Here is a 19,696-nt window from a genome sequence, read left to right as displayed (position 1 = left end):
GGGGCTGGAATGTTTAAAACATGAGCTTGTGGAGGTGCTTCAGATTCAAACTGTAACCCCTGTGGTTTGGATGTGGATTTTTTCCATACCCATTCTTATTGCCAGGAGCTTGGTTCTCAGTGTAGTGGTGTTAGTAGGCAGTGGGACCTTTCAGAGGTGGGGGGGGGGGGGTCTCATAGTTTAGTGATTAGGGGTATGTCCATAGAAGGGACATACTGACACTGGTCTCACAGAGCAACTGACCTACCCCCAAATCTCTCTGGCATCTCTCTCACCACGTGATTTCACCACGTGATTTCTGCCACACACATTCTATCCTTATGCTCCCACCCACCTGAGGTCCTCACCAGATGTCTAACCAAGGCTGGTCTTAGACTTTCAGTCTTACACACTTGGGCTTTGTATGCTGCCCTGGCATAGACGTTTTGTTTTAGCAACAGAGAAAGGACTAAATACAGGCTTGGTATACAATTAGAACTGAGCTCCATGAATAAAGCCAGGAATCAAAGACAGAAAATCTTTGCTCACCACAGGGTCTCCACCCACAGCTAGCTGACTCCCTGAACTGTAGACAGAAAAAGATTCTCTAAGGTAAAAGAAACCACAGCTTTGAAGTCTGTACTGTGCATGTGCATACGCATGCATGCACAAAAATTTAGCCACTTGCCAAGGCTAAGAAAGATGTGGACCTTCTAAAGTTAACAAAGCCTCCCACAGATGCACACAAAGCTCACATGGAAGAAAATTATTGGCAAGGATGAGCTCACAGACAAAATTCATACATTCCTGGGGGGAAGGTGTTATGAGGGCCAAAAACTGTAGACTTGGGAGTTTGCATCTAAGAAACCACAGAACACAAAATAATCTGGAAGGAAAATTAAGTATTATTTGAGTACCTACCCCAGGCTGCTACTATTATTCTAGATACAATACCTGCACACAAACAAGTTGTTATTCTCTGGAAATACAGAAGGCAGGCACAGGTGAAATGTAGCCCATAGATCACAGCCCCCTAAACAAGCCAGGAAGAGGCTTGTCTTGGAGTTACTATTCCTGTGACGAAACACCATGACCAACTTGGAGAGGAAAGTGTTTATTTCTCTCATAGTTCCATAGAACAGTTCATCATCAAAAGCAGTGACAGCAGGAACTCAAACAGGGCAGGAACCTGGAGGCAAGAACTGATGCAGAGGCCATGACAGGGTGCTGCTTACTGGCTTGCTCTTCATGGCTTGCTCAGCATGGTTTCTTATAAAGCCAGGACTATCAGCCCAGGAATGGTACCACCCACACTGGGCTGGATCTTCTCCCATCAATTACTAATTAAGAAAATGTCCTACAGGTGTGCCTACAACCCGATCTTATGCGGGCATTTTCTCAGATGACTTTAGCTGTGTCAAGTTGACATGAAACTATCCAGTACAATTGATCCCTTGTCGACTTAGCACACAAACTCATCACTGTAAAGCCACAAACATTGCAATATAAAGCTGGAGAGATAGCCCAGTGGTTAAGAGCACTGATTGCTCTTCCGAAGGTCCTGAGTTCAAATCTCAGCAACCACATGGTGGCTCACAACCACCCATAATGAGATCTGATGCCTTCTTCTGAAGTATCTGAAAACAGCCACAGTGTACTTACATATAATAAATAAATAAATAAATAAATAAATAAATAAATCTTTAAAAAATAAATAAATAAAACATTTTACAAACTTAAAAAGCCCCACACTCTTACAAATTCAAACATTTTAAAAAGTTAAGTCTGGAAAGATGGCCTAGCAGTTAAGAGCACACCAACTGCTCTTCTAAAGGTCCTGAGTTCAAATCACAGCAACCTCATGGTGGCTCACAACCACCCGTAATGAGATCTGACACTTAATAATAAATAAATCTTTGGGTAGGGACTGAGCGAGTGGAGTTGACCAGAGTGAGCAAGGCCGACCACAGAGAGCAGAGATCCTAAAATTCAATTCCCAACAACCACATGAAGGCTCACAACCATCTGTTCAGATAGAATGTACTCACATACATAAAATAAATAAAAAATAAATAGATAGATAGATTGATAGATAAATAAATCTTTGAAAAAAAGTTAAGTCTCTTTTAAAAATCTAGTCTCTCAATTGTGAGAGATGAAAATCAAAATTAAGCTTAATATTTTCTTACTTCAAGAGGAAAGAATCAAGGCCCAGTACAATCAAAGCAAAGCAAAACTGAATTCCAACTGTGTAAATAACTCAGTGTCCAGTGTGTGGGGTCCACTCATGATCTGGGTGCTTCCAAGGGGCTTGGGTCACTTCTCTGGCTCTGCCCTCTGTAGCACACACAGCTTGCCTTCTAGGCTTGAGCAGTCTCCACTCCACCACTGCTACTGTTCTTGGTTCTGGCATCTCCAATGCTGGGGTGTCTGTGGCAACTGGGCTGCACTTTTACCCATAACCCCTCCTGGGCTCTCTTCATGTTACCACGTCTCAGCTTCTTCATGATCCCCTCAGTCCTGGGGTTTCAACTGCTGCTGAGGCTGCACCTTCCCCAGTGGCCTATCACAGCCTGCCATAGTTCCTATTCTCAGCTGCTTTTCATGACCCCTTCAGACTTTAAAACCAGTACCATCTGGGTAGCGCTTCTATTACCAAGTTCAGTTGCCAGCATGAGCTACACCCTTGGCCCTCTCTGGAACACAGCTTCTGTGTGCCAGCCCCAAGGGAACACTTCCCAAAAGAATTCCCCTCAGTGATGCTGGTCTCTTGTTAATCATAAATGACTCTTCAGCTCCAGCTGACCAGACACCAAATTACCCAGGAAAAATTTGGCTTTCCTCTGAGTTGTCACAAGCCAGGCCTCCATCATCTATCTGTGCTGTCCTTGGCATTCTTATCTTCCAAGCTCCTACAGAACAGTCACCAAACTTTAAACACTCAATGGCTTTTGTGGCCCAAAGTTCCAAAGTGCTTCTGCAGTCCTCCCAACAACATTGTGAGGTCTGTCACAGCAATACTCTACTATCCTGGTAACAGTGTCTTTCCTAGTTAGGGTTTCTATTGCTGTGATGAAACACAACAACCAAAGCAAGTTGGGGAAGAAAGGGTTCATTTGGTTTACATTATCACTGTCCATCATTGAAGGAGGTCTGGACAGGAACTCAGACACAACAGGAACATAGAGGCAGGAGCCCATGCAGAGGCCATAGAAGAGTGCTGCTTACTGACAGACTTGCCTATAGCCCAATCTTCTGAGATAGTTTCTTAACTGAGGTTCCCTCTCCTCAGAAGACTTTAGCTTGTGTCTAGTTGACATAAAACTACTGAGCACACCTATGCTTTGAGAAGATCTGTCCTTTTGCCCTGCTGGGTAGAGGCAGCCACTGTGCTTTGGGTTGTGTGACGTAAGGCAATGCCTACAAAGTGGACAGTAGATTCACCTGAAGGTCTCATTAGAGAGGTGTTTTGGAAGTGACCCCAGTTGGATTTGTCAGCGGACCCAATGTGGCTCGTGAGAGTAAGAGAGGAAGCTGGGGCTGGGTCTTTGGATAGGAAGGGCTCAGGAGTAGGGAGTCCAAAGTCCCCTTTGCCATTGGATTCTGAGGGTGATAGGATGAAGTCAACTGCTGCAGATGTCACAGTGCTACTTCTGAAGGCAGTGGAGGAAGACAGTGTTCTCAAATGTTAATTTTACAGTTATCTAGGTAAGGTGGAGCCAAGAGATCTACAGGTGTTCATAAGAAAAAATAGTTTATTGCTCACAGTTCTTAAGTGGGGGGTGTGGGGGGGGAGGGGGTCACACAACATCCCATGAGGCCATATGAGGAAAAACCAGAAAGCAGAGCTGAGGGGGACAGACAAGGTGTAGAGGAGCCTTTATTGTAGTTTCTTCAGGAAAAACTAGATGAGGCATAGTAGGACAGTTACAGGTCAGCTAGTGTCAGGGTATGGAGCTGTCCCCAGCTGTCTGCTACTCAGCCCTGGGGTTATCATAGCAGGTGGGTAATTGCTTGGTATAAGAGGCTGATCTAGGTCTAAGAGGTTGTTAAGGTATGGTCTCTAGACTGGTTAATTTTTGTGTAAAACCTGAAGCTGAGCCTCTTAGTATTACTAAGAATGAGTTAACCCTTGGCAGAGCTGGGCAGAGTGCTCCAAGGTGAGCATAGCCACCACACATCTAGACACTGGCAAGTTAAAAGGCATGCTTAGCATACAAGCGCAGGACAAGGCCACCAGTACAAGCCAGACTGGCAGGAATTTGGCAAAGGGTTCATGAAAAGCAGCTGAATGAAGGTACCCTTTGGTGACTGGAAGGTCTGTGTCATGGGCTGTGGGGGTGGATTTCTGCCCCATCCCCACCCCTAGTGAGTCTGAGAACCAATGCCAAAGTAAGCTGCTTGGGGATGCTTACAGCTCATGTCACCTTTGGGTGAGGCAGAACCAGCTGACTTTTCTCTGTGGGCTGGAGATGAAGGAAGGCAAGGAATGGGGAGTGCAGAGAGAACAAGGGTGAGCTTTGCTGGTGTGTGGGCACCCCAGGGTGCTGCACAGAGGCACTTAGGCACTTTGTCATGAAGCAGGTACAGAAGAGACTGTACCTGTGAGTGGGCACAGTCAAAGGTGAGTGAAGGTGCCAAGCAGAAATTCTTCTATAGTTGCTTGCTTGGCCGTTCATTAGTCCTTAAGAAAGGGCAGCACATCTTAGTCCTAATCCAGAAGAAAGTCATACTGACCCATCCAATAAACCCTTCCAGACTCACCGTGCACAAATGAATACGTAGAATAAAAGTCATGATCTAGAACATCAGAGGGCAGAAGAATAAGAGGAATTCTGCCAGGTGAAGCAGGGAGATAGGTAGGAGGTGAACTGGACCTTAAGGAAGAGCTACAAGAGTGGGAAAGATGCCTCCCCCAGCTGGCTGCAGCTGGCCCCAGCTGGCCCCAGCCTACTGGCAGTATAGCTGGTAACAACTCCTCAGTAAGAGCTCCCCATACAAACACAGTCTTGCCCTGCGTTCTCATCGCTGTATCAAAGTCTGTATTACATGAGGATGTCTCAGGAGACTACAAGTGTGGAAGACTGGGGGGTAGTAGAGGGGCAGGGAGTAGGGGATTTCCTGGTCGGGACTTACTGCTGAGGAGTGGCAGAAAGGAAATGGAAAAGCCTGGCGTTTTTCTGGAGGAGCCACAGGAAGCAGGGGCGGTGCATGCCATCCCTGTGGTTGGGTGCATGCTGTCATCTCAGTCACAGTGAAAATGTCACATGACAGGTCCAGAGGACATGGCAGGTTTGGTAATGCGGATGCTCACACATCTGCTGTGTACCCTCCTGTGCTGGTGAGCATCTGTGTGCCAACTCAATAAGAACCCATGAAAGATGTGTGTGTGTGGCTCTCTATTCTTCAAACTGTGTTTCCTAGGTATCAGGGCTATCTTCATAAACAAGGCAGACACAGCCCTGCCCTCACAAACCATCAAGGCAAGGAAAGAAAACCACACTTAATATTTATATCCCAAAGCACTCTAGAGTATGTGGATTTCAGTATGCCTTAACATTCCAGGGGTGTGCTTTCTCCAAGATCAGCTGCAAGCTTCCTCCTGGGGGAGGCAGCAGTGTTCAACAGAGAGATCCAGGTTTGCCTGGGGGAAAAAAAAACAGAAAATCCAAAAGCTTCCCCGGGGACCCGGGGAGATAGTTCAGTAGGTGAAGCTTGGGCCACTCAAGTGTAAGGACCTAGAGTTCGGCTCCCTACCACCCATGTAAATGCAGGTGTGGTGGCCTTCCTGTAATCCCAGCGTGGGAAGGTGAGGGAGGTGATAGGAACAGAGAGGATCTCCAAAGCAAGCTGGCTAGATGGACTAAATGAATCCGCAAGCTCTGGCTTCACGCAAGAGAATATATAAATGGAAAGCAACCACAAAAGGTCCCTAAAGTCAACCTTAGAACTTTGTGTGCATGTGCACTTGAACATATACCCATATATATACATACATGCATGTACCACAAACACACATGAAGTGTTCCGGGGCTGCAGGTGAGTCCTGAGGTCAGAGAAGCAGTCCTGTGCCAAGAAAAAGAGCAGTCCTCTTGCATGTGACATAGGGACCCGGTGCGCTTTAGGACAGGGCATAAAGGATGTGCCAAGGTGCTCTCGGTTGGCTGAGTCCAACCCCATTCACAAAACAGGATCTGAAGTTCTATATTGAGAAACAGACGTTTCACTGAAGGGTGAGTGCCAACAGCCAGGTCACTTCCACTGCTGACACAGGCGTCACCTTGGTTGTCTCAGATATCCAGCATCAGCGGTATTTCCAAAAGTGCTTGCAGGAGGAGACAGGAGTTTGGGCTCGGGTCTAACCACCTTACTTGCACTGCAGAGCTATAAACACATGCGACTCATTCTGGAAACTCCCGTCCTGGCTGTGTTCCCGCTGCCTGCACTGGGTTACCTGCCTTGCTTACCTGGCAACCCCATCAACAGCTACAGGTGTCTTGTTCGCAGAAGTTTCTGTTCCTGGCTTGTTTCCATACCCCTGCAGGGGAGCAATAGGGGTGGCTTTCTTGCACTCCGCCAAAACTCTTCATCAGGTACCTGTTGGAAACTATCCTCAGCTTGGGTTCACCCACCATGAATGCCCTGTGTAGAGACATGTACCAGATGTGTGAGGATGGTGAATTATTAACCACACCTTGTCGAGCTGGAATTTCATCCTGACGAGAGAGCTTTGCAACCATCACAATCATTAGAAGCACGGGAGATGACGCTGAGAGAGGGGAAGTTAGATGGGAAATAACAGGAAACAACAAAGGAAAGCGATTAGGCCAGTTCTCCAGGTGAGACAGGAGTCTTGTGACAGTGGGAAGGAGTGGGGAGGAGGTGGCACCTACTGTGCTCAGCAGCTGTAGAAGGAACTAGCACCAAGGGAGGTAGTGAGCAGAGAGCCTTAGAAACAAGTGCCTGTGTTTAAATGTTTCCAGAGAAATACTATAGAAACATATAAATGGCCTCAAGCTACATAGGTCCAATTAAAAATGCTAACAATTTCATTATCTATAAAGACAGCAACTGGTCATAATTTGTACATGTCACTAAAACCGTTTTAAGCAGACTCATAGATTTTTATAATTTGTTGCAATCGTGGTTTTGTGGGGCAAGTTGTTTGTTTGTTTGTTTGTTTGTTGTTTTTGAAATGGAGTCTTGCTATATTGCTCAAGCTGGCCTCAGACTCCTGAGCTCAAGCAGTCCTCCTGTGTAGCTGAGGCAGCAGGTGTGCATCACTACACAGGTTGGAGGCTGCTCTTTGGAAGCCACACTAAGTACTCACATCCCCGAGTGACATTGATCATCCCAGGGACCCCTAAAGTTGTAACTGTGGTAGCTTCCTAAGCAGATAGAGAAACTGAGGCACACAGATACCCCTGTGGCTTGCCAGAGGTCCTTTTTTTGCTAGCTCAGCTCAATCCCATGCTGCGGTGCTCCTAGGCCCGGAATGTGCATGGGCCACCAAAGGTAGCATGCACTTGGTGCAGAACTTACTTCTCATCCTGGAAGACTCCATAAGCCCTCTAACAATGACAACAACATTTCTTCAAGTCATAAGGGTATTGCTACCTATCCTAATAGGAGCACAGTGAAAGTCTGTTAAATGGATTAATTGTGCTGCTTGCTGCTTAAATATGAGTTTAAAAGATATGTCCGTGCATGGATCGGTTTGCTTTTCTTTCCCAAGCGTGAGAAGCACAACATGATCCTCCATCAAAAACAATTTTATTTTAAAATATCACATTATACAAAGAGATTCAATCACAGAGAAAACAAGGTTGTAGGTTCTCAGAACACACGGGACTCATCTGTATTAACAATTACTCACAGGGGGAACGGGTCTCCCTCACAGGAAAAGGGAAAAGATGAGTCACAGATGCTACAGTCTCTGGGAACATGAATAGGTAGGTACACAACAATCCATTCACAAGCTTCAGTGAGCAGTTTGCAACTGATTCGTGTGCATAATGGCTCATGCCTTCAATCCCAGCATGCAGGAGGCTGAGGCAGATGGAGGTCTGTGAGTTCAAGGCCAAGCTGGCCTACACAGAATATTCAAGACAGCCAGGGCTACACAAGGAAACCCTGCTTCAAAAGAAAAAGAAAGAAGAAAAGGGAAAAGAAAAGGCTGTAAAATTCTTCTTAGCAAAAAAAAAAAAAGAAAAAAATATTCTTCTTATCTTGGGGCTCAGTGGCTAAGAGCACTGACTGCTCTTCCAGAGGACCCACGTGGCAGCTCACAGCTGTCTGTAACTCCAGGATCTGACACTCCCACACAGACATACAGGTAGGCAAAATACCAATGTACATGAAATAAAAATAAATTATTAAAAATATCCTTCTTATCCCTACATTACCTTGACAATAGTGAAACATCATGTAATACTAAGAAAGGCACATGTATGCCGGTGGGGAGGGGTTTACCTTCCTCAGTGCCGTAGCCTCTTCTGTTGTTCTGACTCAAGTCTACTATCTTCCCCAAACCTATGCTCACAGAAGCGTCCCCAATTAAGTGCAATTGGACATGTTTGTGCACTCATACCCACATGCACACACACACACACACACACACACACACACACAGAGAGAGAGAGAGAAGAAAGTAGGAAAGAGCATGTAATGGGGAGGAAATATGATCAAAGTGTATAAATGCAAGTTTATGTAATTATGAGAGAAGTAATTAAGAACACAGACCTAGAAGTTCAAATGGCAGTGCCCATTTCAATCATGAAAGTTGAATGAGCAGTTGAAAGTAAGCTGGAAATGTCTCTCTCAGCTGCTGTTCAGAGCCTGCTGATCACACGGGATGTTGGGAGCCCTTGGGTAAGAAGCGTCTTCAATTTCAGCTTGTGAGTACAGAGTTCTGTACAATGCCATGAATCCCATTGCTTACATATGTGCCTTCAAGCAGAGGTATCGAGAGGTCTGAGGCATAGGGAAGTATGGCTCTCTGACACCATGCAAGTACTACCAGGGTAGTGAGCCTCTGTCATCCCCAGGACAAGGACGTGTTCCACAAATCCATCTCACTGCCCTACCACAGCAGCTGGGGCTATGGAAGGCCAGCTTGGAAGCCTCTACAGCCTGAAAACCAAGCAGAGGGCAGACCGGGTGAGCATGTGTTAGAGTCTGAGCTGTTGGTGCCTGGCTCAAGTCAGGTGTCAGATACTAAATGACTTGCTGCACAGGCAGCTGGTAAGAGTCCATACAGATGGATAGAATGAGATGTAGGGGACCTGTGAAACCAGTACTAAAAAAGTGGCAGTTTGATCTCCCTCAGGCATTGGAACTGGCTAACTCCAATCAGGATAAGTTTCCGAGGGAGCTGGGAGAGGTGTTCACAGTGGTGATGAGGCATCTGCTAGGTATGAGGACAAATCAGGGCAGGCAGGAGGCTCCCACATGACAAGTAGATACTGTATCCAAGGTATCTGTCTGCCACCCTGATGGGCGTAGGATTAGAGCCTAGGTCAGAAGATGGTCCCTTGGAACAGCTGTTCAGCCCATCCCCAGCAAGCTGCAAACAGAGGTGCCAGTACAATTCTAATTAGATGCAGAAGTGGCAAATTCATCTCTTCTGCCTTTTTCCCTCCTTACCCCACTCCCACCCCCTTTCCCGGGAATTAAACCTAGCAGCGTCTGCATGCTAAGGGAGCGCCCAACCACTGAGGAGCTCATCCCAGCTCCTTTATATTTTATAGTTTTAGACGAGGTCTCGCCAAATTATCCATCCTGGCCAGGAACTCACTATTCTAATCCGAGCTAGCCTCCAGCTTGCTAGCACCCTGCCTTGGCCTGGCAAGTGCTGCTGAGATTATAGGTCTGCACTGCTTTGTCAGAGCACCACATTGTCTGTATCGCTTGCAAATGGTGTCAAATCAGCTCCCTGTACAGCTTTGCCCCTTTCATGCCCTGTGTACCTTCTGATTTCTATCGCTTGGTAATCACTTCCACAGGAGGAAGAGTGAGAAAGTGGAGAATATTAACTGGGGTTTGTGGGTGGATGAGCACCAGCTGCATGCAATATAATGTTATAGATTATAGGTGTGTCTGTATGGGAGCTAAATCTCAGGTCTTTATCTGCTAAAAGCATGAACAGAGTAACATTTAGGGTCATGTCAATCCCTATGTATGCAGGGCTGGTCCACTGTAAAAAGGCTAATGTCAAAGACTTCATGTGCCCTGCCTGAGCCTGTAGCATTCTGAGAATGCTGTGCACAGTGTGGCTGAGCCTGTAGCACTATGAGATTGCTGTTCACAGTGTGGCTGAGCCTGTAGCACTCTGAGGATGCTGTACACCAAGTGGCCTGAGCCTGTAGCACTCTGAGGATGCTGTACACCAAGTGGCCTGAGCCTGTACCACTATGAGGATGCTATGCACAATGTAGCATAGTTTTGCCTGTCAGAGGTGTCTTTTAGCCTCAAATCTCAGCAGATAAGATGGGGGCTCTAGCTTGCCAAAGCTTCTGTGGCAGTCTACTGGTCTCATTTCACAGATTCAGGGAAATTGAGACCCAGATGTATAACGGACTCATTTAACATCACAGCAACTTTCTGGTGTATTTCTACTATCATTTTCCCAGGGGATTATGGGAACCTCAGTTTGTGAAGAACACTGGACTCCTTTTTAATAACTTCCAATTGTGTTTAATTCCATTCAGACCTTTGAGTTTGTTGCTATTTCTTTGTTTTCTTTGAGGACCCTCTAGATTTTTTTTAAGATTTTATTTGTCTTGATTTGAATGGGTATTTTGCCTGAGTATATCTCTGTGCATCACATGCATGTAGTACCCAAAGAGGCCAGAAGAGGATGTTGGATCTCCTGGAAGTGGAGTTACAGATGATTGTTAGCCACCATGTGGGTGCTGGGAACTGAGCTCTGGTCCTCTGGAAGAGTGCTCTTAAACAATTAGCTATCCTGCCAGCCCCTCTAGAATTTTTTTAACTGTCTCATACATGATCATACCCAGAGAGTCAACAACTAGAGCTAGAGTTATCTCTTTGAATCAGAAGTGCCCTAAGCTCCTTCTACACTTATTTTCATCTGCACATATGGAAAGGTCATCTCCATGAAGTTATATTGACCTTGTGTCCTCTCTGGGCTCAATTTTGTGTCCTGCCTGTATGCCTGCTTGGTAGAAGTTCCACATTGGGCTGGGACATAGGCCAATGGTGCAGTATATGTTTAGTATGCTTTCCTTCCCAACAAAATAACTTCTTGCGGCCTAAAGTGTGGCTCTTTGCCCTAATGACTCCAACTGTTCCATACATGTTTGTTCTGTGAATGATGTCACTGTTGAATCCCAGGCAGGAAGGTGTGTCTGTGTACACGGGTATCGCCCTAAAACTAAACACTTTGCAAAACAAATCAAGGAAAGACTTAAGGGTACAACTAATTTAATAAAGCATTAGCGGTTTTATTTCCTTTCTGTACTTTATTTATGAGTAAATGTCCTAGTACAGTGAATTAAACAGGACACACATGCTTTTTACTCAGAGAACTGCCCAACTGGCTTTTCACCAGTGTGTGTGTTTGATGAACTCTCAAAAAGGCAGCCCAAGCCTCTATTGAAATCAGTGTGAGGGTTCTTAAAAAGCTGCCCGTGCATAGCTATTATCTCTCCTGGGTGTGTACACTAGAAAGACTGAGTCAATGAACACAGAGACATGCACACCCATGCTTACAGTAGCACAATAGCAAGATATGGAGTCGGCCTAGGTGCCCATCAATGGGTGAACTTATAAAGAATATGTTGTGTATATACACAATGGAGTTTTAGCCATCAAAAGAATGAAGTTATAACATTTGCAGAAATGTGGATAAAACTGGAAGTCATCATCAGACTCAGAAAGATGAAGAGTGTGAATTTTCTCTCCTGTGTAGAATCTAGATTCAGGAGCAAGTATGTAAGGCATTCAAACAGAGAGAAACTGCTTGGGAAAAGAAGCGAGGGGTGAGAAGGGGGTGGGGCATATGATCTAATGTATGATGTATGTCAATGAAAGTGTTATGGTGAAATCCCTTCTTTTGTATAGTGATATATTAATGAACAAAAAAGGCTCTCCTGATAGGAAGCTGGTTGATGTTAAATTCTCCCACTGGACAAGAAGACAATTCATTGCTTTTACACCTTAATGATCATCCTTATACCATGTACCAGTTTTTTAAAATTTTAATCAGTTGTATATATTTATTACTACAAATTGAAATAACAAAATTTCCTTTATTGCAAATTTCTGAAAATGAGAAAAATTCTAATTATTACCTTCTCTTCAAACGACCCCAAATTCTGTTTTTATGTTCTTTCACGTTACCGTATTTCATCTCAGACTTGAGACTTGTAAAGCACACGGACCACTTCAGAGTCATTGTGCTTGTTTGAATCAACTCAAGACATAAAAATATAAAGAAGTCATTTGCAAGCATCCAAACTGCTCACGTTTCATGTAGAATACTGGTGACAAGTTAGAAAAAGTTCACAGCACATTCCTCCTTCCCCCCCCCCCCGCAAAGAAAACCAAATTAAAATAGAACTCAAGCTCAAATTATTAAATTAGTTGCTATACAGCTTAATTTTCAAAGAGTAGCTTTCACACCTGCTGTATGGCATTACCAGCAGTAAAGAACAGGACAGTGTTTAGACTTAAATTGACTCATCTTATTTATTCCCTATTCTAGTAGTCCCAGAAGGGTCCCACCTGTGAAAGCGGCAGAAAGTGCCAGCGCATTTGAGCTGTACATGGCTCTCTTCATCCTGGTCTCCATTAAAACCGGTGCTTATTGTTTTCTTTCAATCCGGAAAATACTGTTTGGCTTTACCATAGGGTCTCTCTGCACTGACTCTAATGTCCAGCCTCCTCTCTGTCTGAGAAAGATGCCTTTACTCCCTCCCCAAATTCTCTCACTTCTGACCTGGGCCTGATGCTGACACCCTGGTGGAGGAGAAGGAAACCTGTTCCTTTGTACTCATTTTTAGCTGCTGATTTCACTGGGCAATTGCACAGCTAATGACTGCAATGTACAACAGACCTGGGAAGGGTCAGGCAGGCCTGGGTCTAGCTCAGCTGCACATCAGGAAGTTGAGTTAGGAACCTGTTCCTACGGTCCACTCCTCAGTCACCACGTTCCGCCATATACATGCTGGGGTGAGCACAGGAAGAGGTTGCCCAAGCTGCACGCTCCCATTTAGCATAAAGAAACAGCAAGGGAGTGGGTGGGTGGTGTGTGCCTGTAATCCCAGCTCGCAGGAAGCTGAGGCAGAAGGGTTTCTCTGAGTTCTAGTCAAGCATGGGCTGCTTTGTTGGATCTTCTTGGAAAAGAAAAGGCAGAGAGAAAGGAAAAGAGGAGGGAGGGACAGAGAAACAGAAAACAGACCTACCAGGGAGACCATTTTATATCTTGATCCAGTAGTACCATTTAGGAAGGGCGCCACATAAAATGTCCATTTAAAGCTTTAGGACCACACGGCACTGTCGCTGTTTAGTGCAGGATCTTTCTAAAACATGTTTATCCTGCTTTTAAAAAGTTACAGAGCTGTAGAGATGACTGGTGGTTAGAAGCACTTATGGAGCTCTTATGGATGATACACGGTCAGTTCCAGCTTCCATATCCTAATATGGAATCTCACAACAGCTTGTAACTCCAGTTGCAGGGTATCTGATACCCTCTGGCCTCCACAGGCACCTGCATGTAAATGATGCATGTAAACTCACATAGGCAAATGCATACACATAAGTACCAAATAAATCATTTAAAAAAAATCTATTACTCTAGATGTGTGTGCATGTGCATATGTATGCGTGTGTGTCTCAGTGTGGTCCATAACAAACATGTGAAGTCAGAAGACAACAAGCAGGAGTTGGTTTTCTCCTTCCACCATGCAGGTCATGGGGATAGGACACTCAGGTGCTCAGTCTTGGCTATTGTCTTCCTGAGCCATCTCACCGGCCCTTATTCTGCTTTCGAAGAATAACCATAAACATGCACAATATAGAAAGAATTCTGAAGGCCCAAGTTCCAGACCTACCTGTGCTAGTATTGGTGCCTAACAGCAAGTCAATACTAGAGCAGACAAGAAGGGTTTAGGTCATGGGCCACAGGGACACATGCCAAACCGAAATCCCTTCCTGGCACTGAAGTTGTTTTACCACTTGACTGCTACTGGGCACTACCAGGCTGCTGTGTCAAGACAGTGGAATATATCAGAGGCACTTGTTGTGTGTGAAGCTCCTGTGCTCACCAGAAGTAGTTGGAATGCCTCTGTACTCTGCCACCTTTCCCAGTGTGTGGCTGTTGGCACTCTCTGTTCCCCACAGCCTAGACCTGCATGGATCCTACCCTAGAATTCACTCCTCTGATTCAGCCCTGATTGCTCTTCCATGAAGAGCCGTTGCCAGTGAACTGATCACACAACCTCCATACCACCCAATCAGAGATCCTCTTAATTAATTCTGTTCCATGGCTTTTTAAGCTTGAGGTACACTGGGCAGATGTGGCTTTCATCTGCTTTATTTTGTTTTATTATTTTTGGTTAGAATATTCCCTATCTCTGAATTTCAGACCTATGTTCTTCTCAGGTCCCATGCTGTAGCCGGGTTTGGTTTGGTTTGAATTCTTGAGACAGGGTCTCACTCTGTATTGCAGGCTGGCCTGAAGTTCACTAGGTAGAGCAATAGCCTTAAATTCAAAGCAACTCTCCTGTCTCAGCCTTCTGAGTACTGGGATTATAGAAGTGAGCCTCCATACCCAACTCTGTCAGGGCTCTTACATTTTAGAACGCTATTACATCATACATGTATCCTGAGGCATTCCATCAAGTTCCCACCACATTATCCAAACTGAAACAGGCTCCTGTGTCTTCTCATGAGCCATAGCTCAGTTGTTTATGACTTTGCATATAGCTCAAAACCTAACTGTTTGGAGCATGTATTCCAGAGCTTGTGGCCTTCTGTAATGCCTGAGAGGTCCTCATAAGAGCAGTACTTCCCCAACATCAGCTGTCCACATGGTTTGGCTTGCTGCTTTGCTGTGTCTGAGGTTAAGGAAGTGAGCTCTCAAACTCATCCAATCTGCCATCTGATGACTGAGTGTCCTGAGCTCTTAGATTATTCTCCGCCTGAGTTTCCCAGCTGTCAAATGGGTAATAGCAGTAGGGCCTCATCAGAAGCTTGGCCTGGAAACTGCTAGGACAGTGCCTGCAGTCACCAGTCTGCTGATGGAAGGTGGTTTGCAGGTTTACCTGCTGTGGAAGACAATTGTATGGCTGTTGTGAGTCTGCCCATGCGTCCTAAGAGAGTGCAGTCCTGAATTCCCTTCACTCTGGTCGTGTGGCTGCTGCTCCTTATATTCCACACCATCAGTATCTCTGTATCCATGCTAGCTCCTTCCTCACTTCTCTTCCTTTCCCCTCTCCTCCTTTCCCACCTGTCTCTTCTCATTTCTGGATAGCTCATGACTGGAAACAAAACAGAATGGAAGCCATTCAGCCATTCCCTTTGTGTCTTTGAAGGATTTTCCCTGAGTCTCTCCGATGGCTAATGGCTACCCAGCAATTTGAATCAGCAAAGAAGTTGATCCTGTACCTTACTCAGAAGAACTGTGTGAGCCCTGAGAGTGATATCAAGGGAGTGATGCCAGGTAAATACAATACACTAGTCAGAAAGCCCAAGGGATGTCACCAGTAAGTATGATGCTCTGGCCAGGGAGCCTGAGGGATGCCTTTGTCCTGAATAACTGTCCTGACTAGTGTTTGATCTATACTCCTGTGCCTATATGGTTTGCAAAGGTTTGGAAAGGGAATGGTGCTGCTACAGCCTAGGAGTGAAAATAAACTGAAATTCTCTCCACTTTCTGGGAGCTGGTTTCTTTCAAAATCAAGTTGAACACACTATCATGTTCCTTACAGCCCATACAAAGCCAGAAGCAGGATACACACCTGATCTTTATCAGCTCTATTGGCTTTGTGGGACCCAGTGCCTCCTTTCCTTGATTGCCTACCAGGTTTAAAGCCTTGGCTCGGGGTATGGATGGTGTTAGTGACCTCTCTTCTTGAGTATGATCTTCAAAGGGCTGCCATTGTCTATTTATGGCCGTGACCTATTTGTTGGTCAAGGGAAGAAATGGAAGCACTCACTATTTTTGTACTGTGGTTCAGACCCATAGAATTTTTGTGAATCAGGGCATCAGCAGAAGCTAAGTGGAGCTTTCAAGCTGGGAGCCTGTAAATGGCACCAGGAAGTTCTTCACAGCCAGGTTCCTGAATCCTCCCTGACACACCAAGATACTGACCTTGTAGATCTGAAAGAAACCCAAGGGAATGTGCACTATTAGTGAGCTCTGAAAGAGACTCTAATGCAAGGGACCTAGAGAGTCCCTTTGGAAAACAACAGCTTTGACCTACCATGTTAACCTCAAGACCTGTATGCTTTGTAAAAATCCCCTAGAAATGTAATGCATAGCGGGGGAGGCGGGGGGCAGGGAGTGGGAGGGAGAAAGGATGAGAGAATGGATGACTTGCCTGTAATGAGAATCATGTGATTACCATCCACTCGCTCATGACAAAGATATCTATTAAGCACCTGACGGCACACACTACTATGGAGAAGGCCTGACTCTTAAGGAGCACATTGATGGTGGGCATACAGAGGGGAGGTCTTAATGTACATTTAACAGGAGCACTAAAGCAGAAGGATGGAGAGTGGAGACTGCAGTCAAAGTGATGATGTAAACCTGGCTTTCAGACAGGTGTGCCATGCAGGAGAATGTACCTTGCAGGTTCCCATTTCCACGGAAGAGGTTGTGAGCCACCTCAATCTTAGGTGGGCTTCACCCAGTGGGCTTCTTACTGGATGAAGATATGGGGGCCCAACAAGGGTAGCATGCCTATCTTTCCCTGTGCCCAGGACACAAAGGCTGAGCCACAACCACTTGCTGGGTGAGATGTGGTCTACCAAGTCCTTTAGCTCAGGCAGGAAAAGTCTGGTCAACCAAAAGCTCAGAAGTCCCTGGAATGAAGGATGCAAGCCATGGCTGATCTACTTGAAGAGTATTGAATGCTGGCTTTTCAGAGGGCCATCCTAGGCCCCCTTTCTCAGTAGCAGTGACAGTAAACGATATTTAGATCACAGTAAAAGATCAGCTCATTCTTACCGTTCCAGCCTCTGTGTGTTGTGCTCGTGGACACATCTTCACAGCAGTGCACTTCCAAGGGATGCGATGGTGCTCCTTGTTTGCAGATGAGCAAACCATGGCACAGAGCGCTGGACTGCTTTGTCAGAGATCAGGCAGCTACTAGATACTAGTGGAACGGGAGTTGAACCCAGGGAGTCTAACTGAAGCGGCTTTACTGGCTACTGAGAAGGGGGTGAGGACCATGAGCCATGTGGGAAAGGATGCTGTCAAGGAACTTTTGAGGCCAGGACTGCCTGGTTTGGACCCTCACGTAGCTTCCCTCAGGCAAGCTTCTGTTCTCCAGTCTTGTTGTAAATTTGTTGCTGGCCTCCTAATTAAATCATCACGCTCCTCTTCTTTCCAGTTAAAATATTATCTGGGAAAAGCTTGTTTTCTCAATCTTAATTACACTGATTCAAGTCCCTATTTTTGGAAAGTGATATTAGCTCTCCTCTACCCCTACTTCTTTGCTTATGAGTTCAATTGATGTTTACTTCTCTTCTGTGTCCCAGACTGGGGGCCAAACAAGAGGTGATTTGAACCCCTTGGTGACTAACAAAGAGGAGAAAGGCTTCACTTTTTACCAGAATGTGTCATCATTAGTGTAGTCCCTGTGGGAAGCTTATTCACCTGGCTTTTTATAACACACACACACACACACACACACACACACACACTGCAACTGGCAGATGCATTTAAACAAACAGAATGCAAAACTGTCCCACACTTGGCAGAAGTCTATCTTCTCTGGGATTTCTGACTTCCTTAGCTCAGAATCGCTTCTCCACCATAACCGTCAAGCTCTTACCCAGTTTCTTCTCGGCCGCACTCACGGCTCTGTCCTCCCCTCCTCCACCAGCAGCCCAGGAACAAATACAGCCACCTGCTCAGGGTCCCAAGGAAGACCCCCACATCTTATAAATAGATTTAGAAACTCTACCTAATGTCTACCTCCCCCAGGCCTCTGATCTGTGTTAGACCCCATGTTTTTCTTCCTCATAGGCCTCACCTCAGAAAAGTCCTGTTCTCTCAGACCCATTCTCCCAACCTCAAGCCTAGCTCCTCAAGCCCAGCTGCACCCCTGTCTCAGCAGCAAACAGGAGTTTCTCAGTATTAACCTCTACACCACAGAGTCTCTGCGTCAGAGCCCAGGCTAGACCTCAAAGGAGAGCCCTGGACAGCTGCATTTCATGACTATTCATGACATACAGAATCCAGGGCTCCTACAGCCAAGAAGAGGCAGGACTGTTCCTTAGGGTGTCTCCCAACAGAAAAGTGCCTTAGGCTAGGATGTAATAGCGAATGAGAGGCTGCATGCCCTGTTAAAGCATGCTAGTCTTGGGCTCATGCTAAAAGAAAACCTGATCTCCCAAACATTTCTATTCTTTTAACGCTGTCTTCGGTTTTTATTTGAGCATAAGTGATGGTCTTAGTGACCTGTTCATCTAGATTAGACACTTGGGTGTGTTCCCAAATGTCCTTCTCACAGTGTTATGATATGCCAAGCATGACAGCTCTCCTTCCCGGGCCTGACTCAAGATTTTGAACATTTATAGTGGAGGTAAAGACTCTGCTCCTTCTGTGTTACCTAGAGCCCACAGGGGGAGGTGGGGCGAAGCCAACTAACCTTACGTTAGAGGCCTGCTTAGCCCCATGCTTTCAGTGATAGTGAGACCGGTCAGAGACACAGGACAGAGACTGGAAGACCCAAGGAAAACTCCTGAGAATGTGTCATCCTCCAAGCTTCATGGGACGGGGACAGTGAGGCCTGGAGAGGTTGAACAGTTAGTTTCTATTTCCAATATACTCTCTAGGAAGGAGCTCGTTGAAGGGTCACCCAATAGAGAAAGACCACATGCATGACCTTTTTTCTTCTCGAGGAGAGCAGTATGTGGGGAGCAGGAGTCATTTGACCTCTGTGGGTCACCTTACTGGGGACGTAATCCAAAAGTCAACTCTGACCCAAGGCTCTTAGAGTCTGACCCAAGGCTCTCAGTCCTAGGGAGGCTGCCCTAGGTATGCTTCCATGGCCTTCTCTCTCTCTCTCTCTCTCTCTCTCTCTCTCTCTCTCTCTCTCTCTCTCTCTCTGCTGCTCTCTCTGCTGCTCTTGAGGAATACAGAGGGACCAGAACCTCTTCACTGTCTCCTGCATCTAGGGCTTGGAGCATGCGCACCAACCCTGCCATGTCCTCAGGCCATAGTATGTGCCAGGACTGCCCTCCATTGGTGCCTAAACCCATGGATAATGCCTGACTTTAGATAGGTTAGGTTTCCTATAAATACAGATCTACTATAAGGTCTAATTTACAAATTAGGCACAGGAAATGATTAATAACAACTAATAACAAAAACTGGAGTAATTATGACTATATAATTTATGAATTTCTCATTTCTGAAATTTTCCATTTAATATCTTCAGGTCAGAAGAAGATATAAAGTGGAGACCTCCATTCCTATGGGCAGCTTTTTCAAGGAGGTTAAGAAGAAACACAGAGCTGT

General features: G+C 45.7%; 1 protein-coding gene across 2 annotated transcripts in view; it reads left to right on the top strand.

Moving 5' to 3' along the window:
- Window positions 1–19,696, top strand: part of Slc22a23 (solute carrier family 22 member 23) — a 170,505-nt gene that overhangs the window by 130,159 nt on the left and 20,650 nt on the right. For both annotated transcript variants that reach the window (XM_029468209.1, XM_021179965.2), the window contains exon 5: window positions 15,537–15,664. In XM_029468209.1, the coding sequence (XP_029324069.1) occupies window positions 15,537–15,664 (128 nt within the window). The remainder of the gene's footprint in view (window positions 1–15,536; window positions 15,665–19,696) is intronic.

The sequence above is a fragment of the Mus caroli genome, chromosome 13 (genome assembly GCF_900094665.2).
Source record: "Mus caroli chromosome 13, CAROLI_EIJ_v1.1, whole genome shotgun sequence".
Taxonomy (NCBI): domain Eukaryota; kingdom Metazoa; phylum Chordata; class Mammalia; order Rodentia; family Muridae; genus Mus; species Mus caroli.
Note: the sequence above shows the minus strand (reverse complement) of the source record. Positions and strands in the feature narration are given on the sequence as shown.